Source organism: Cetorhinus maximus, chromosome 1, assembly GCF_964194155.1.
Source record: "Cetorhinus maximus chromosome 1, sCetMax3.hap1.1, whole genome shotgun sequence".
NCBI classification, from domain to species: domain Eukaryota; kingdom Metazoa; phylum Chordata; class Chondrichthyes; order Lamniformes; family Cetorhinidae; genus Cetorhinus; species Cetorhinus maximus.
The window spans coordinates 43,821,406-43,840,471 of record NC_135879.1 but is presented as its reverse complement, the minus strand read 5'-3'; the positions used below and the strand labels follow the sequence as shown (position 1 = coordinate 43,840,471).

The 19,066-nt window shown below is 47.3% G+C and overlaps 1 protein-coding gene across 1 annotated transcript in view; it reads left to right on the top strand.

Moving 5' to 3' along the window:
• rxfp1 (relaxin family peptide receptor 1) overlaps positions 1-19,066 on the top strand; it is a 161,252-nt gene that overhangs the window by 75,089 nt on the left and 67,097 nt on the right. The window contains exons 10-11 of the mRNA XM_078552868.1: positions 7,602-7,673; positions 8,944-9,015. Coding sequence (XP_078408994.1) covers positions 7,602-7,673; positions 8,944-9,015 — 144 coding nt within the window. The remainder of the gene's footprint in view (positions 1-7,601; positions 7,674-8,943; positions 9,016-19,066) is intronic.

Below are 19,066 nucleotides of genomic sequence, written 5' to 3'. Positions count from 1 at the left end.
TGTTTGCCCAATAGTGAGGGCACTATTGTTCTTCCAGCAGCCATGGCAGTGCTGAATGTTCAGTGATTGAAGTTTGGAACATGGCTTGACCATTGCTTATGGAAGGATGAGCACATAATGATCCGGGGAACAGGGATGCACAGTGACATTGTCTCCATGTTAACTGATCCAATGTCCTTGTTCTTCCTTTTAGCATCAGCGGAGCAGGGCCGGGAGGAGGAAAAGCAGATGCCCTCTCTCACACCGGAGGGCCCTGAAGTCTCACCAGCGTCACAGCTTCTCTGCCAGGCAGGCACCAGCGCAAATACTAGCACCTCGGTGGGAATTAGAACATCAGCTACTGTCCCAGGGCACAGCGGTGAGGGCACTTCACAGTCGCTGGAGGAACTGGCAAAGACAGAAAGTACCCATGGCGCCAACAGTCGGAGGAATGCAGGGGACCAGGCACATGCTCAATCGGTTCCTGATGATGTACCTCTGGAGTCGTCTGCGGCGCAGTAAACGCAGGAAATGCAAGCCGGGTGTGTGGGAACACCTGGGGAAGATATATGAGGCAATGCTTGGCTTAGTGTCCGTGGTGGAGAAGTCTATGCAGACTATCGCTGAAGCAATGAGCCTCATGTCCGAGCGCCATGCATCCTCCATGGAGAGAGTGGCGACTCTCGTGGAGAGGCTCCTCCAGTAGACCCATCAGGGCTTCCTGGGGATGCGCTCGGACCTGCAAGTCCTCACATCAGCATTGACCTCAGCTGGTCAGTGCCAGTGTGGGAGATGGTCTGGACACCAAGTTTCCCAGCTCGGTGCCCATCCATCCACAGTGAGCAGACACATGTCAGGGCGCTCCAGATAAAGGCGGCAGCTCCTCCGCCCCTCTGCCAGTGACCGTTCCATCCGGTGAGGCTGCGATGACTGGGGAGATGCCAGCTGTGGAACTGGCAGCTCCCTCCCAGGCGGGGCCAGCACAGGCTCCACGTGCCAGAGAACAACCACCAAGGTCATCGAGGCCAACAGGACAGCAGAGTCAGAAGGCCATCTCAGATGCCTGTGCCTGCGAGGGGTCAGCACCAAGACGTAGCACCTAAAAACGTAAACATAAGGCACCTTAGGCACACATCGGGTTTATCACTGGTGCTTTTGTGTTGGCCCACAATGAGGTCTTTATGAGTTGGTGTGATTTTTAACACCTTTTTCATTTTCTTTCATTAAGTTTCTTTGGTTGCAATATTAAATTTAGACATGTAACCATGGCTGAGGGTGCCTCTTTTGTTCTGCAGGTGGAAGGTTTTCAATAATGTAATAAGTGTTTTGTGGGCCATTCAGCTTTATTAACAAGGACCTTAGTTAATGTTCCTAACCAGGCAGATTTTGCACTTAGGTCTCGAATATGGAGCACACAGCCCAGGCTTGTCCTGGAGGTCCATATGTGATGTGTTAGCTGAAGCTTCATTGGATTAAAGCCTCCCGGGTGTCCCTGCCTCCCTGGAGTATGCCTGGGTCAGCGTCTACCACCTCAGTATTTCCCTGTGCATGCTCATCCTCGGACTCATCGAGTGCAGCCGCAACCACTGCGTCTACATCTTCAACGTCCACAGCGTCCCCCCTTTCCAGCGCAAGATTGTGGAGAGCGCAGCATGCAACCACTATCAGCGATACACAATCTGTGGGGTACTGGAGTGCGCCCCCTGAGCGGTCCAGGCATCGGAAGCGCATCTTGAGAAGACCAATGGCTCTCTCCACCACAGCCCTTGTGGAGGCATGGCTCCTATTGTACCGCTGCTCAGCCTCTGTTCTTGGATGGCAGAGAAATGTCATGAGCCACCTTCTGAGGGGATAGCCCTTGTCACCCAGCAGCCAACCATCCAGCCGGACTGGAGCACTGAAGAGCCCCGGCACCCGGGAGTGTCTGAGGATGTAGGTGTCATGGGAGCTGCCTGGGAACTTTGCACAGACTTGTAGAATCAACATCCTGTGACCACACACTATCTGCATGTTCATGGAGTGGAAGCCCTTCCTGTTGACAAAGGCACCGGGCTCACCTGCTGGCGCCTTGATGGCCACATGTGTACAGTCTATAGCACCCTGGACGCGGCGGAAGCCAGCAATGGCCATGAAGCCTCTGGCTCGCTGTGTCTGGCTGGCCTCATCCCAGCGGTAGTGGATGAAGGTCAATGCCCGTCTGAACAGAGCATCTGTAACCTGTTTGACACAAGTGTGGACAGCTGATTGGGAGACACCGCAAAGATCACCCGTCGAGCCCTAGAAGGAACCAGAGGCATAGAAGTTGAGGGCAGCTGTGCCCTTTAGAGCCACTGACATGGGGTGTCTGCCCACATAGTTTGCGGAGTTCTCAGGCCCAATCATCTGACAGATATAGTTGATTGTCTCCCTTGAGACAATCAGTACTGCACCTCAGACATATTGAGGTAGCTACTTCGCTGCCTGTATACCCTGGCAACAGGATAATGACGTCTTCTGCGGCCCCTTCCGCCTTGGACTACCTCTTGGTCCTGCGCCCCTTGTGCATGCGCCTGACCTCCCAAAAGTGGCTCCCTGGAGGCTGAATGTGCACTCCTGGCCTCCTCCCCCTTCTAGCCCTCCCTTCCTCCTCAGGAGCCTCCAGTGGAGAGTTCAGCTCCCATTCCCAGGCTAAGGGAAGGTTTCCTGAAACATGTAGGCCCAAAAAAGATTCCTCACTGCAGAGAGCTGACCTGAAGGTTAAGAGTCCAGACCAAGCAGCTGGTATGCGTTTGGAAGTATTGCAGATCACACAGGCAAGTATCAGTAACTTTGAAACATCAATATTTGACAGAGCACACTTGCAATCCCACTGAGCCCTCTTATCCTGCCCATGAATGAGGTTTATACAAATGTGTCCTGCCCATTGCACCCGTGCGTTGACTCGAAGATTGCACGGGTGCCAAAAAATCATGGTCGATTGGCACCTCAAGGGCCTTAAGTGGCCCGTTAATTAGTGACCCCATCGGAGAGCATTGCGTGCCCGCCCAACGAAATATCGCGATGGCATACGCTGGAGTCGGGACACTTGCCCGACGTCACTGCGCGTCATCTTACGTGAGTGTGTGGAGGGCCCACCCCCGCATGCCAATGGGAAAATTCTGCCCTGTGTTTAGCTATCAGTTAAAAGAAGCTGGAAAGAATCAAAAATAGTGTGCACACCACAGAAAAAGTTACCGATGTCTCATTTGATACTCCTCACCTCAGTCTTGGTCAGAAAATCATGAACATATATTCTTTATACCAACATTATAAACCACTCTTGTAATAACATTTTGGCCAGAATCTTGTGCTACCACTGGTAGCGGGAAACAAGATGGGAGGGCGAACGTATTTGCGTGGGAGGCGAAATGGCAGCTTCCCGATGGCAGGATAAAGGTAGGGAATTAAAGTTGTGGCGGTTGAAGGCAATTGAGCTTCCTGACGGTAAGAGACGGGAATTATTTTTAATGCATCAGCATGTCATGCATGCTCATTAAAACACCATTTCACTAGATTAAATGGTACCTTTGCAATAAACTCTGCAGCAAATGAGAAAATGTATCATCGGATTCATGACTGGTTAAAGGTGGCATGCAGCAGGCAAGATAGTCTTCCTGGTGGATTTGGACTGAGTAGGAGCTACTTTTCCTTCATGGGGAGCTCTGTTGGACTAGGGAAGAGGAGGCATTGATGTACTGAGACTAGGTGATGGAAGGGGCATCACCCACTGAGGGAGGGAGGGTGGGCCATGGTGGATGAGGACATGAGGACTCGTGGGAGACAGAGGGAGGAAGCTGGACTACACAGGGAAGGTCAATATCTGCAGATGGCAGGTGAAGTATGGTTGTGGGGAGATTCCAGGGTTATAGAGGGAAGGTCAATCGTGAAATTCTGGGAGTCGAGAGCAACAGAGGGCAGTGAGGATCAAGGCTGATGGAGGGAAGATCAAGGGTGACTGAGGGAATGTGCAGAGTGATGGTTTCAAGCTCTAGTGTCAATGTGGGAGTGTCCAGGCACATAGCTGCAACAGCACAAAGACGTCTCCAGAGTACAGGTTGGAGTTAGAGATGTCCGCAGTGGGGTAGCTGGAGACCATGGTGTGGCTGATGCAAAGAATAGGACTTCCCATTGTCAAAAGTTCTCAAGTCAGGCGGAAGGGCCTCCTGATGCCATCACTGGAAAGACCATGGGGTCACTAATTGTCTGCTCTGAGATATTACTCCAGCGTAGCAGGTCGTCGCAGCGTTATAGTTATTCAGGACGGTAAGGTGAAGATGAGCAAATGGCAGCAGCAGTTAAGGTTGGGGCTGCAGGACAAAAGATCATAAGGTTCTATCAGCAGTTGCAGTCTCAAGGTGTCCACTCACACAGCCAGGCTGATGCTGCTGGATTGTGGAGAATGATAATGCCTGTCTGGGTGCTCTGTAAACATGATGTTATGGTGTGGCAGGTGATGTGTGTCAGGTGGACCAAATCCACAAGGGAAACTTGGCCACACTATCACAACAGTTTTGCAATTTGTATTTATTACAAGATGTGTGCGTTGAATTCTGAAGTAATGAGTCCACCAAGACCTTTAGAGGTTTTAAAAATTAAATTAAAATATTTATTAACAAAATAAAAGATTTCAAGTACAAACATAAGATTACAATTACTTAATATTATAACAAGTCCTCAAATTATTAGGGCAGAATTTTCCATTCAGCGTGCGGGGCGGGCCCGACACGCCAGAACATAAAATGACTCGCAGTGACGTCGGGCATGCGTCCCGACATCATCGCGCTATCTCACGATATTTCGTTCAGCGGGCGCACATCGGAGTCGGCTGCACACCTGCAATAATTGAAAGGCCTATTAAGGCCATTAGCGTACTAATTAACTCCAAATTTACGCAGGCTAAAAGGCCAAGCGGCTTTTATGTTTTTTAGGAAACCTCATCCACAAGCGGAATGAGGTTTCCTAAAGCTAATACTGATTATATAAAAACTTTGTTTTGAAAATAAAAACATGCCCCATTCCATGTGACACATAAAAATGTCTTTAAAAATCGCTTCAATCTCCCTGAGGCAGCTCCGTGCACAGGTAGTGCTCAACGCTACCGCTCATGATCCACATTGGGTGGGCCTTAATTGGCTCGCCCGCGTGAAATCGTGGAGCCGAGCCAATTATGGGCAGTGGACATGCACTCCAAGGTCTCTCACTTCCTCAACCCCTCTCAATAATTTCCCGCTTATTGAGTATTCCCTTGCTTTGTTTGCCCTCCCCAAATGCATTACCTCATACTTTTCCAGATTGAATTCCATTTGCCACTTTTCTGCCCACTCAACCTAACCATTGATATTATTCTAGAATCGACAGCTTTCCTCTTCACTATAAACTACACAGCAAATTTTTGTGTCATCTGCAATTTCCCAATCATACCTCCCACATATAAGTCTAAATTATTAATATATACAACAAACAGCAAGGGCCCCAACACCGAGCCCTGTGGAACACCACTGGAAACAATTTTCCATTCGCAAAAACATTCATTGACCATTAGCCTTTGTTTCCTGTCACTGAGCCAATTTTGGATCCAACCTGCCACCTTCCCCCGTATCCCATGAGATCTCACTTCCCTGACCACAACCACCAGAGAAAGGGTACTGAGAAAATTATTAGGACTAAAGACTGACAAGCCCCTAGGACAGAATTTTGCCCTTGGCATGCGGGCTCAGCAGGGCAGTCAGGAAGCCGACCACCGCCCGTGATCGGCACCAGATCGCAATTTCATGCTGGCGGACCAATTAAAGGGAGGAGGAGTGGGTGCGGGCCGAGTGTGAACATCACGGATGCACGCAAGTGAGCACTTCATAATCTCCCTGAGGCACAGAGCTGCCTCAGGGAGATGAAGTGCTGTTAAAAAAAATAAAGAAAATAAAAATGTAATAAAACATGTCCCCTCATGTGACTCTGTCACATTGCAAAGACTGCATGGCCTGTTCACCTGCCCGCCATCTGTTCGGCTGGACGGGCAGCGAAAAACTTAGGTTAATTGAAAATTAACTTTAGGTTAATTGATTATTTAATGGCCTTAACATGATTTGTCATTGTCGGCGGGCACGCTGCTGACTCCGGCGCGCATACGCCAACCAAACTATCACACGACTGCGCATTGACTCTGTCACATGAGCAGGGACATGTTATTAATTCAATTGTAAAACTTATATTTTATTTTTATTTGCTTTTGGGAACCTCATCCCGCCCGTGGATGAGGGTCCCAAAAATTGCTAAGACCGCTTGGCCTTTTCGCCTGCCTGCCAACCGGTAAGTTGGACGGGCAGCAAAAAATTTAGGTTAATTGATTATTTAATGGCCTTAACATGCCTTGTAATTGTCGGCGGGCACGCTGCTGACTCTGGCGCGCGCCCGCCAGCTGAAATATCAGACAACTGCGCATTGACGTCAGCATGCTTGGCCGACTGCCTTCTTTCCTACATCAGGTGCAGCCTCCCTGCAATGTCTGCCTTCTTTTTGCTCCCTTCCCCCGGTGTCTCCATCAAGACCCCCATCCTCCTCTCCCCACCTCACTTGGGCCTCACCTCCCCGCCATGAGATCACCTGCACTTACCTGGTCCTGGACTCCAGGACTTCGAATCTGGGGACTGCTTGCAGTCCCAGTTCTGGCCATTTCGCTACTGGCGCTGCTGGGACTACTGAGCTGGCAGCCAGTCAGATTGGCCAGCAGTTTTATGAGGCGGTACTTACCCCTGTGTGAGGCTAAATTCAATAAGGTGAAAGTCTAGTGAGGGGCCATTTAATGTCTCCAGCGTTTAATGGTGCAGGGCAGCCGTTATCAGCAGGGATGCATTCCCACTGACTGTTCGGGTGGCAGGGCAGAAAACCCCACATCCAAAAAATTCTGCCTTTGGTGTACACATTATCTCAATGTTTTTTAGACAGAAGGGAATCTGTTAATTGTACATTAATTGTGTTCAATTATAGGCAAGTGGTGGGCATTAACTGGATATTCACTTGGAACTCCTATAAATAGATACAGAATAAAACTGTGGTTGTTGAATTAAAAGTATTTGCTTATAAAGTGTAACTCTGTAAATAAATATGCAAGTGTGTAAAGGTTAGCTTCAGTTTCATCCTTCAATAGTTGGCTTTCTGGAATAGAACAATTATTGTCAACTGCTAACTATCGTTGGCTAATTAGAACCATTGCTTTGTGTATATTTAATTAAATACTAGGTCAAAATGTCACTACTGCTATTGATTTCAGCTTTCCATTTTCCATTTAGGTTTCTAAAATTTTAGGAGCTTTGATTCATTTGAATGTCACAACTTTCTCTAGGCTTTTGGTTTGATGTGTTCACACATTCAATTCTCAGGCAAATTGGTTTATAAGCCCTTGACTAAACCACAAATTATATATCTATCTATGTTTCCTGGACTAGATTGGGGTTATGGATTAGATGTTGCAAACCATTGCTACTTTTGATTCTTTAAATTTATTTCTCAATACTTTGGAGAAAATATGAGGCATGCTTAAGGATTGTGTAATAAAACTTTCTAAACTTGGTTAATTTGTGATAAATATTGCATAATCTCTTTTCTAGGGATCTTGAAGGCAATCAAATTGAATCTGTGAAGAATGGCACTTTTACATTTTGCACCCAATTAACTGTACTGTAAGTAAAAAGATCATAGAAATCTACCACCTTTAGTCAAACAGCTTCCCACATAGCTCATGAGATTGTTTCATAGTTCTTCACTAAACTTTCACCTTTTTGAAGTTAGCTTCAGTTTCTGAATTTAGTTCTTTAATATTAAGATCATTGCAAGATAGTAAACTGTTAATTTCCAAGAACCCTCCAAAAACAAACAAGCAAACTTTTAAACTCCCATTTTACTGGTAGAGCTATCAGCTCTTCATCAGCTGTTATTTGTCCCAGTTATACGTTATTCCCAGTAGACCGGGCTGAGTTCTGGGGAGTAAAACCAGGCTTTAGTATCTTCCTCTGCATTTCTTCATTCCTCTATAAAATGATGGTCATACTCTGACAAAGGCTGTGTTATTTTAAAGACATAATACCTTGGGCTTATTTACTGTAAAAGGCTGAAGGCACCAATCATGCATAAGGGATTGGGTAAACACATTGTGGATTCATTTATTAAGACAAGGCACATGGGACAGTTTTACATAGGTGTAAAGCTTAGAGGCGTCAGAGCTCTCAAAGCAAAATAAACTAAGACTGAATCACATGACACGTTTTCCTACTAGTGATCTCATGCTGATATCCCTTAAAGGCATATTACAAGAATATTAATCTCTTGCATTGCTTCTACCGCCCATTTTTTAAAAATCTTTATGCAGTATTCTTACTTAAAAAAGAAACCTACAATACGTTTTAGTATATTTTAATCAATATCTTATTGCTGAATCTCTTTATTGGAATTTCATTTCCTTCTGAGTTCTAATCCATCTTGTCACATAGCAGTACAGTACTGTGATTTTTCTGGAAACAAATTCAGAATTATACATTTCTACCTCCAGCTCTAAGCCCACCTTGTGCAATTTCCATTTTATTCACTTTCATCAAAGATCTGAATTGATTGTTGTCATTGATGGATTTTTTTAATATTAGCAAAAATGTTCAAATATAAAATATGAAAAAATGTGAAAACCAAAAATAAAAATAGAGAATGCTGGAAATGTACATGAAAAGACAGATTACCCTATGGGCATAGGTCTTCATCAGAACTGGGAGGGCTGGCCCAAACATTAATCATTTTTAATTTTTTAGTTGCTGATTGACTGACATTTCTACCATTTTGCATTTTGGTGATTGTGGATTCACAAGAAAAATTACAATATGAAAGAATTTAGCCAGGTAACAGATGCAGTAAATTAGAAACATATCAATACATTCACCAGTCTAACACTTGCATTCTTTTCAGGGTACTCCGCAGGAATAAAATCAGCTCTATACATGAAAGTGCTTTTACGCCATTACAAAGGCTAGCAGAACTGTAAGTTTTTCTGGGACTGAAAGGAAATATGTATTAAATTTATAAAATTTAATGAAACAGGAGCAATGGCTTGACTGTCTGAAAATCTAAACCCCATGGCAAGATTTGAACGTGTTTTTGCCAGTTCTCAGTTAAAACCATAACTTTAATGTCTTGTGGCAACAAGGCAGTCTATTTTAAGGACAAGGGAAAACCGTCTGTCTTACTTTCAAACATTTCTCCAGAGTTTTTAAAGTGATCTTGAGAATGTCTATTGTATTAACTGCGTTTTCACCCAGTCCAAGTTACTTGCATAAGGGAAAGCAATCCTGTAAGCAGTTGAAAAAGAGGTGAGGAACTATTACTGAGCATGTAATATTGTGCCACATGAAATATTAAAGGGGACATTATAATTTCAGGCAGTGGAAAGCACATGCCTGCTCTCCGGGAGATGCTACAAGTGCCATGGTCCATTTTAACAGCCAAGTCTCAGTAATATAGAAATGACAAGCTGCCTGCTTAAAACGGGAATCTCGAGACAGCTGTCCAGATTCTGGTCAGCTGATATTGAGAGGCCTTTCAGCTATCCAGCTTGTATTCAGGCGGAGGAAGGTGGTGTGACAGGATTTTGTATACGTGGCCAGGATTTTACCAATGGCGGGCGGGAGCCAATCGCCGCCCGCAATCAGCTCCACACCGCCATTTTACACAGGTGGGCCAATTAAAACCCACCCAGCGTAAGTCACGGCTCCCGAGATCAGCGGGAAGGGGTGGGCGACAGTGGGAAGCCAATGACTGCCGGGTCCAATGGCGACCCGGTCGCCTATTCAAAAGTGGCGCAGGCAGCCGTCCTAAGGCTGCCACTGATGTCGGACAGGAGGATGTCGGATAGGATCCTCGGAGAGCAGGCCAGGCAAGAGGGCAAGTCGGTGGGGCAGTCGACCCCATCTCAGATGAGTGCTTTGCTGTCCACCTCGAGGAGGTGGCAGCATGCTGCGAGATCCTGGTGCCAAGGGACAGGAGGAGGAGGACCCCCACATAACAAAACGTGCCTGGGAGGAGGTGGTAGTACGTGTCAGCTCCCATGATGTGCTGAGACGCACCTGGGTTCAGTGCTGCAAGTGGTTTAATGACCTCTTGCGATCGGGAAGGGTGAGTACCGTGTTGGCGTGGGTCACTTAGCACAGCAGTTAGGCTCCCCCCGCCCCACCCCGCAACTCAGAATTTTGTTTTTGTATTCATTCATTCATGGGATGTGGCCTTTGCTGGGTGGGCCAACATTTATTGCCCATCCCTAGTTGACCCTGAGAGGGTGGTGATGAGCTGCCTTCTGTATCCACTGCATATGGTGCAGGAATACCCACGGTGCTGTTTGGGTGCGAGTTCCAGGATTTTGACCTAGCGATAGTGGTGGAGCGCCGAAACATTTCACAGTCAGGATGCTGAGTGACTTGGAGGGGAAATTCCAGGTGGTGGTGTAACCATCTATCTGCTGCCCTTGTCCTTTTGGGTGGTAGTGTTCATTCATGGGTTTGGAAGGTCTTAGAGTGTGAGTGGCAAATGTGATGGAGGCAGCATCTGGGCAAGGGGGTCAGCCCTGGCTGCTTGGAATAAATGTATGGTGGCTCCAGCGTCACGAATTGGATGAGCCCTGCAATGTTTCACTCAGGTGGGGGTGGCAAGGCTGCAATGGCAATGCAGGTACAGGATGGACTAATCAATGCTCCTCTCTCCTTTTAGGAGAAGACAGCACACAATAATGCAGAGCGGCTGTGAACTGGCGGAGGGCAGCCCCACCTTCTCATCGTGACCAGATACGAGCAGGAGGCACTGGAGCTGGAGGGGTGCCATGCATCCAAGTCAACCGGCCGCGGTGAGGTTAGGGTGCCACTGGGAGGTAAGAGTGCTGTGCACTGAGGTCACAATAGTGCAAACATTCCATTGTTGACTGTATATTGATTTCAGCCTCCAACATGGGATCCCCATTGATAATGGAAGGAGGAGCGCATCCTGATCCAGGTGCCAGGCATGCACATTAACAGTGTAATGACTTCAACTAATCAAATGTCCTTGTTCTTCCTTTCAGCCTCACCGGAGCATGCCCGGACTGAGGAGGCAGAGGGACCGCCACTGACCCCTGAGGGCACAAAAGATATAAAGGCACCAACGTCACACCCTCTCAGCCAGGCAGACACCAGCACCTCGGTGGGGATAAGATCGTCAGCTAGTATCTCGGTGCAGAGCAGTGAGGGCACTTCACATTCACTTGAGGTGCAGGCGGAGACGGAGGGTGCCCAGGGCACCGGCAGTCGGAGGACTGCTGGGGACCAGGATCACGCTCAGTCGGTGGCTGATGGAGTCATCCCTGAGGCAGCAGATGCTGGAAGTCCAGCAGAGTGTGCGGGAGGATCTGGCGGAGATGCATGAGGGAATGCGTGCCATGGTCTCCATCTTGGAGGACTCAATGCGGAGCATGAGCAATGCAATGACCCTCATAGCCGAGCGCAATGCCGTCTCCAAGGAGAGAGCAGCGACTCTCACGGAGAGGGTCCTCCAGGAGAACAATCAGGGCTTCCTGGGGATGCGCTTGGACCTGCAAGCCCTCACATCGGCATTGACCTCAGTTGGCCAGTGTCAGTGGGGGAGGTGGATTGGGCACCCAGTATCCCAGCTGGGTGCCCATCCACCAATGGTGAGCAGGGAGGTCCAAAGCGACCTCACGTTGGTGCACGAGCTGCTTGTCGTCTCTGCAGGCTCCTCTCAGGGCGCTCCAGATGATAGCAGCAACTTCTCCGCCCCTCTGCCAGTGACCATGGCATCTAATGAGGCTGCAGTGACTGGGGAGATGCCAGCCGTGGCACTGGCCACTCCTTCCCAGTCAGGGCCAGCACAGGCTCCACAGGCCAGAGGACGCCCACCAAGGTCATCAAGGGCAACAGGACAGCAGAGTGAGCAGGCTGTCTCCAATGCCAGTGCCAGCAAGGGGTGAGCACCTAGACGTAGCACCCGCAAGCGTAAGCATAAGTCACCTTAGGGACAACAAGGGCTTATCATTAGTGGTTTTCTTTTGCCCCCTGTTTAAGTTGTTTTTAAGTTGGTGTGCTGTTCAGCACCTTTTAATGGACTTTGATTTCTGTATGCAAGTTGACAATTATTAAATGTTTTAGTTCTCAACAAGCCTCTGGGTGCTTTATTAGTTCTGCTGGTGAAGGGGAACCCATGATATTATGAGTGACTTGTTTGTCATTGAGCTTTATTGACAAGGCACATAGTTAATGTTTCTGACCAGACAAATATTGCTGTCAGGTATCGCATATGGAGCCTTCAGCCCTGGCATGTGTTGGTGGTTCATCTTTGTTAGGCTAGCTGAAGAAGCATTGGATCAAAGCCTCCCAGGTGTCCCTGCCTCACTGGAGTATGCCTGGGTCGGCGTCTAAACCCTCAGCGTTCTCCTGAGCGTGCTCATCCTCAGACTCACTGTTGGACTCATCGTGTCTACATCATCTTCCTCCACTACCTTTGCCCTTTCCAGCATGCAACCATTATCAGTGACCCACGATCTGGGAGGTACTGGAGTGCGCCCCCTGAACGGTCCAGGCATCAGAAGCACATTTTGAGAAGACGAATGGTTCTCTCTACCACTGCCCCGCTGCTCGGCCTCTGTTATTGGACGGCGGAGAGGCGTCATGAGCCACCTTTTGAGGAGATAGCCCTTGTCACCCAGCAGCCATCCATCCAGCCAGGCTGGAGCACTGAAGAGCCTCGGGACCTGGGAGTGTCTCAGGATGTATGCGACATGGGAGCTGCCTGGGTACCTTGCACAGACATGCAGAATCTGCATCCTGTGGTCACACACTATCTGCACATTCATGGAGTGGAATTCCTTCCTGTTGATGAAGGCTCCTGGCTCGCCCGCTGGTGCCTTGATGGCCACATGTGTGCAGTCTATTGCACCCTGGACGCGGGGGAACCCAGCAATTGCTACAAAGCCTTTGGCTCGCTCTGCCTGGCTGGCCTGGTCCAAGCGGTAGTGAATGAAAGTCAATTCACGCCTGAACAGAGCGTCTGTCACCAGCTTGACACAACTGTGGACAGCTGACTGGAACACTCCACAAAGATCACCCACTGACCCCTGGAAAGAGCTGGAGGCATAGAAGTTGAGGGCAATGGTGACCTTCAGCGCCACTGGCATGGGGTGTCCACCCACACAGTTGGAGCTGATCTCAGAGTCGATCAACTGACAGATGGAGTTCAGTGTCTCCCTTGAGAAACAATGCACTGCACCTCAGACATATTGAGGTAGCTGCTTCATCACATGTAAACCCTGGCAACAAGATAGTGGCGTCTTCTGCGGCTCTTTCTGCTTTGGACTTCCTGTTGGCCCTATGCCTGTCCTCCCACAAGTCGCTCCCCTGGAGGCACAATATAGACTCTTGGCCTTCACCCCCTTCTGGCCCTCTCTTCCTCCTCAGAGGAGGTGCCTCCAGTGGAGAGCACAATCCCTATTCCCAAGGTAAGGGAAGGCTGTCTGATACCTGCAAGGCCCCAAGTGTTATGATTCCTCCAGAGTCCTGTTCTTTCTGTCAAAGCTGCTCTGAAGAGAATTGAAGTTGTCCTGTTCACACAAGCAAGTAGCAGTAAGTCAAAAACTAAAGTTCTAACAACTAGCATTAGCGAGCCCACTCACCCCCCTTATCGCGCCCGTGGATGAGGTTTTTAAAAATGTGACCTACCTGCCTGCCCGTTGTGCCCGTGCGATGCACTGAAAATTGTGCGGGCTGCGAAGCATCGTTCTCAATTGCTGCCTCAAGGGCCTTAACTGGCCCGAGAATGAATGGTGGGTGCGCCTCGGAACTCATAGCACTCCCACCTACAGAAACATCGCGATGGCTCGCAGTGACGTCGGGATGCACGCCTGACGTCATCACGCGTCGTTTTACACGTCGGCATGCCTGGCCCGCCCCTGCACCCCGACCTGAAAATTCTGCCCCATGGGAAAGGAGAGAACCCAGGATGGCCGTGGCCCAGTTTTCTTTGTGGGGGCAAGAGAAACATTTACGCTTCACTGTAACTCCTGCTGCCGACTGAAAAGGCGCCAGGAATGGTTCCACTGCAAACAGCGAGCAGGAGCTGAGATCTCTAAATGCTCTCGCAAGGATCGCAGAGCTCTGAATGTCCTTGCAGATAAACATGGGGCAGCATATTACCGGGGGAAGGAGGCAGTGCGGTGGGGGGGGGAGAGGTAAACGGCTTGCTCCCCTGGATGTAAAGTCAGCCAAAAGCTGACTTGCTGTACACCAGCCTGCCCCAGCACCAAAACATGCCGTGGGTGGGCAAAATTGTTGGAGAGTGGGATTTCCACCCCTCACTTATTGTTAACAAGCTCATTTGCCCCCTAAATACAGCAGGCAGCCTTCTGATTTCAGCGCCCACCCACCTACCGTGTTGTGGGGGTGAGCTCAGGATTAGGCTGGAAGGTGGTAGGCTGGGCACCTGCCCTACTTTACGTGCCACCCTCCTCCCCCTCTGGGCTGAATACATGCCTTGCAGAGGCATAAAATCCGGCCCATATATAGTCTGATTAGTGAACAGGTTGGGACAATGCAGGGAGTTTCTACACAGTCTGGGTAGCTCAGTTGCTAGATAATGAGACCTGTAACTACAGGGTTATTGCTTTAAGCCCTACATGGTGTGTTGATTTTTTTCTTAAATATTTTATGACATTTATATTTTTCTTCAATTTTTTACTGGCTGCTGGGGAAACATATCTACCTGTCACTCCCAGGCATCTTGCATTCATTACTAGAATAACTATTTGAAAAACAGTATTGCTTTATTTAATAATTTGCAAACCTTTATCTTGCTACGAGCAAAATCTTCTGCTGTACTTTCATCCTGTGGTTTAAGACAGTGTTCCTTTCTTCACGCTGCTGAATGGTTACACATCCCTGGTGCATTTGATCATGAAGGACCATCAGTTGTTCTTTCAATTGTTTATTTTCTTGTTGACCTCTTGCCAACTCACTCTGGGCTTCAATGCATCGTTTCATTGCTACTGATAGTTCCAATTCAGCTTTTTCTGAAGTAATATTCAACATCCTTTTTAGCTCATGTTTTTCCATGGTGACCGATTGATTCTTCAAAAAGCCTTTCAGGGTTGCAGCTTCTTTGCGTGCCATTCCTGCCTGCTGTTTTGCCTGGCTGTACATCTGGTTGGGTTTTTTTAACTCCTGCTTTGATTTGCCAACTGTGGAATTAAGGGTCATTACCTCCTCCTGGTACTGTTGTGTGGTCTCTGAAATTTGTTTGTTCTGATCTCAAACAGCTTGGTTCATTGAAGACTCCAGTCTATTGTGCATTTTCAAAGGTTTTCAAATCTTGAATCTTGTGCTTCAAACCTTCCAGTCCAGCTCTGATACAAACGTTTTCCTGTAGAACAGCTTCATTTACATTTTGCAGATTCTACTTCTTTTGAGTTACCTCAGATAGCTTTCCTTCATTCATAGCCATCGGCCCACTCTGCACTGCTACCTGCCTCCCTCACTCACTCTGGGGTTTTTTGGCTCCCTCTCTGGGATCATTTGTTGCCCTCGCTCTGGGGTCTTTTGTTGCTCTGTCTCTGGGGCCTCTTATTGCCCTCAGTGCTTTATTGGTAGTTGCCCACTCTCTGGGGTCCCTTGTTGCCCTTGGCGCCTAATTGGTTGCCCTCTCTTTGGGGTCTCTTGCTGTTTCCCTTGGTGCTTATTGGGAGTTGCCCTCTCTCTGGGGTCTCTTGTTGCCCTCAGCGCTTTATTGGGAGTGTGCTAGACCTTCTTCTAGGGTCTGCACTCTCCACAACTTGGAGTTTACAATATCTGTCATAGTCTTTTAGTATCTTACCAAATGTCGTTAAGTATTTATCTGTACTTTGGCTGTGGAGTACTTCACCAGCAAATAAACCAAAGACAAATAAGAACTTATCAACTTGTACTTCTTCTGATTCCTTATTTAATCTTGTACTTCTCCAGTATACTAAAAAATTGTCTTCTGCAAGACTCCCGCTCTTGGGCCTAGTTTAACCCTTTCCATAGCAAAAATGCATCTGGCCCTTCTAATTTGCTGCCCATGGCTTTGTTTTTTCTTTTGTAGTTACTGCTTTAAATGTCATTACTGCTTTAAGACTGTGAGTGCAGTAACCATTTTTTTCACATGGGCTGTCTGCAGCTGTCAGCTTTCTGTGCTGTTAATTTCCCGTGCTTTTTCAGGTTTTGGCAGGCTCTCTGGCGATCATGGCTGCTTTTGTTTATGAACTTCTAAACTTTCAAGGTAAGTGTATTGCTTTTCCCTGTGATTCTTTCCTTTTTGTTCTGCAGGCCCTCTTCTTTGGAGTTTTGGTGGGCTCATAGTCCGATTTGGGCCCGCATTTTTTTAACTTAAAGCAACAACACTTTTCTCCTCTGCACTGCCTGCCCTTCGTTTCTTTTTTTTTGCTTCTTAAACTTTTGACTCTTCCAGCTGATTTTTACTTAGCTTCTTTTGTTTTGAACTTCAGTGCAGCATGGCCACCACTGCTGCAATCTGCCAAGCCCTGGAATGGCCACCTATTCTATAATGTGAGTACAGCTCCTTTCTTATAATTTTTGCTTACCATCTCGTGATCAGATTCCTTAACTCTGCATCACTCGGGATCTTGCAATTTTTGCTCAAGTGTCTCTGTAATCCAACCAGGTTTTTTTGTCCTTTTTACTCTGCACTACTCAGGGGTTTTGCAATAAATTTCCACTCACTCGGTGGATTCCTCAACTTCTAAGGCTGTAGTGAAGTTTCCGCAATTGTTTCTTCATGTTTTCTTCTTAGGCGCACATTTCACTAGTTCAGCTTCAGCTGCTTTTAGTGTTTCATACCTTGGGACGCTGTTTTGGGTTTCATTGTTTAAAATGCGCCACCTTTCAGATCATCACTGATGTGATATCTTTTCGGGTCTCCCACCGCTGCTAACCATGTTGTAATGTGGTGCACAGTGGTGCCTCAATGATGAGATCGTGAGACTTGTAAATTTGAACATGAACCTTTTATTGTTAACCTTTAGCTATTTACAGATCCCAGGTTACTATCATGTATGGTGATGATACATCCATGCAGGCTGGCTCCAGAGTGTTCTCTCTAGACTGTTCCTCTCAGTCTATTGCCATGTAAATCTATACATCATGGGCGGTGCTATTCTCCAGCCTCACGTTAACCCTTACTCTGCCGAGCACCTTTACATTACAATGGCACGCAGGCACATACAACATCATACAACAAGAACCAAGCCTCCAGCAGTTCTCACCTTTTTATTTAACTTCCCTGCCAGGGGCACAATGTTAAAATTTATCCTTAAGGTATATTGCTTATAAATAAACAAGCAAAGTTTAAATAAAAATAGAAGAGGATTGAGACAATGAGGAAAAATTACAAAGAGAGCAAGCTAAAATGTCTCCAGAGACGGATAATGAATTTTAAACGCTTACTTTTGGAGTCCAAGGTTATTACAAAAAAAGACTCATGACACCTGACTCTAGCATTAATTACTATAGTATTTGTTAGTGCTTCTTTTAGCATCATGGTGTGACTTTTTGAGATAAAAAACCAAACTCACCACAGAAGCCTAGAAATCTTCAGGATCACTGGCAATCTAAAGATTTAAATTTTAAAAATTACCATTCATAAAAATTATAGACCATGTAAATGAAATTACATTTATGTTCCCAATTGATGGAGTACATCATTATCATTAATTGAATAAGTTCATTAAAGTCAAGTTCTGAAACATATATGTGAAAAAAGATACAAATAGCACAGTGGAATTATCTACATTGTCACTGGTGGTACAATATTTTTAGCTTCCTCCACAGTTTGTTCCCAACATCATGGGGAGATGCTGCATAGAAGCAAAACACTTGTGCTCAAGAATGGATTGAAAAATCTGGGGTAGAATTTTCTGCATGTCGGGCAGGCCGGTCGGGAGCGGGCATACGCGGGCGCAGAGCCGATCGACGCCCGTGATCGGCTGCACACCACCATTTTATGTGGGTGGGCCAATTAAGGCCCACCCAGCATGACGCATGGCCGGTAGTGCTCAGTGCTATTTATTTATTTAATAAAACCTTCAGGAAACCTCATCCCGCCCGTGGATGAGGTTTCCTAAAAAACGCGAAGGCCACTTGGGCTCTTCGCCTGCCCACCAACCTTAAAGTTGGACAGGCAGCGCTGCTAATTATCTAAACTACTTCCCTAATGGCCTCAATAGGCCTTTGACAGTTCGGTGGGTGCGCACCCGCCGAGTGAAAGATCTAAATGACGCGCGATGACGTCAGGATATGCGCCTCCGCACGCCGACATCATAATTCTGGCCCTGGTATAATGGTTACAAAATGGATTGTACAGGAGCACTTGAGCAGGTCTTCTGCCTCTTCACTTGGGAATGGGTACGAGAAAACCAGAAGAGGGGGAAAAAAAAACTTATAAATAAAGAGAAGAGAATTTTTGAAAAAATCTTGGAGCATGAATTTTGTTTCTGTAGCACCATTGAGACAGCACTACATAAGCTAAGCACCCTCTTGTGGAGGGCACCTGTGTGCTCGTCACCTGTGTGTACCAAAAGAATATGAAGTAATGCAACCCTGGCATCACACAGTCCACACAGGCTCATGTGATGTCAGACTTCTTAATTTGGACCATGAAGGTCTATTGAAGGAATTCGCATGTCACTGCAAAGAAGAAGTGTCAGGCTGTGAGATGGGCCTATAGTTTTATTTAAAGGCCAGCCGCACACTTGCAGATAGGGTAATTTTGAAGAACTTCAACAGACTATGGCATGTTTATGGAGGTGTGCGGGTTAGTTCCTAGACTTGGCTGGGAGTGTTGCTGCAAGCTCACAGGGAGGGCAGAGGATTGGGTGACCTGTCCACACAAACTGCAAAAGGTACAGGGCTACAATTGCAGTGTCTCTGGATCTGTAGCACAACAGGGAGATGGAGCAGAGGTTGTGGAGTTTGGAAGCTCTGCACAATGTCCTCTGCCAACTTAGAGCCAGATTCCAATATACTCCTCA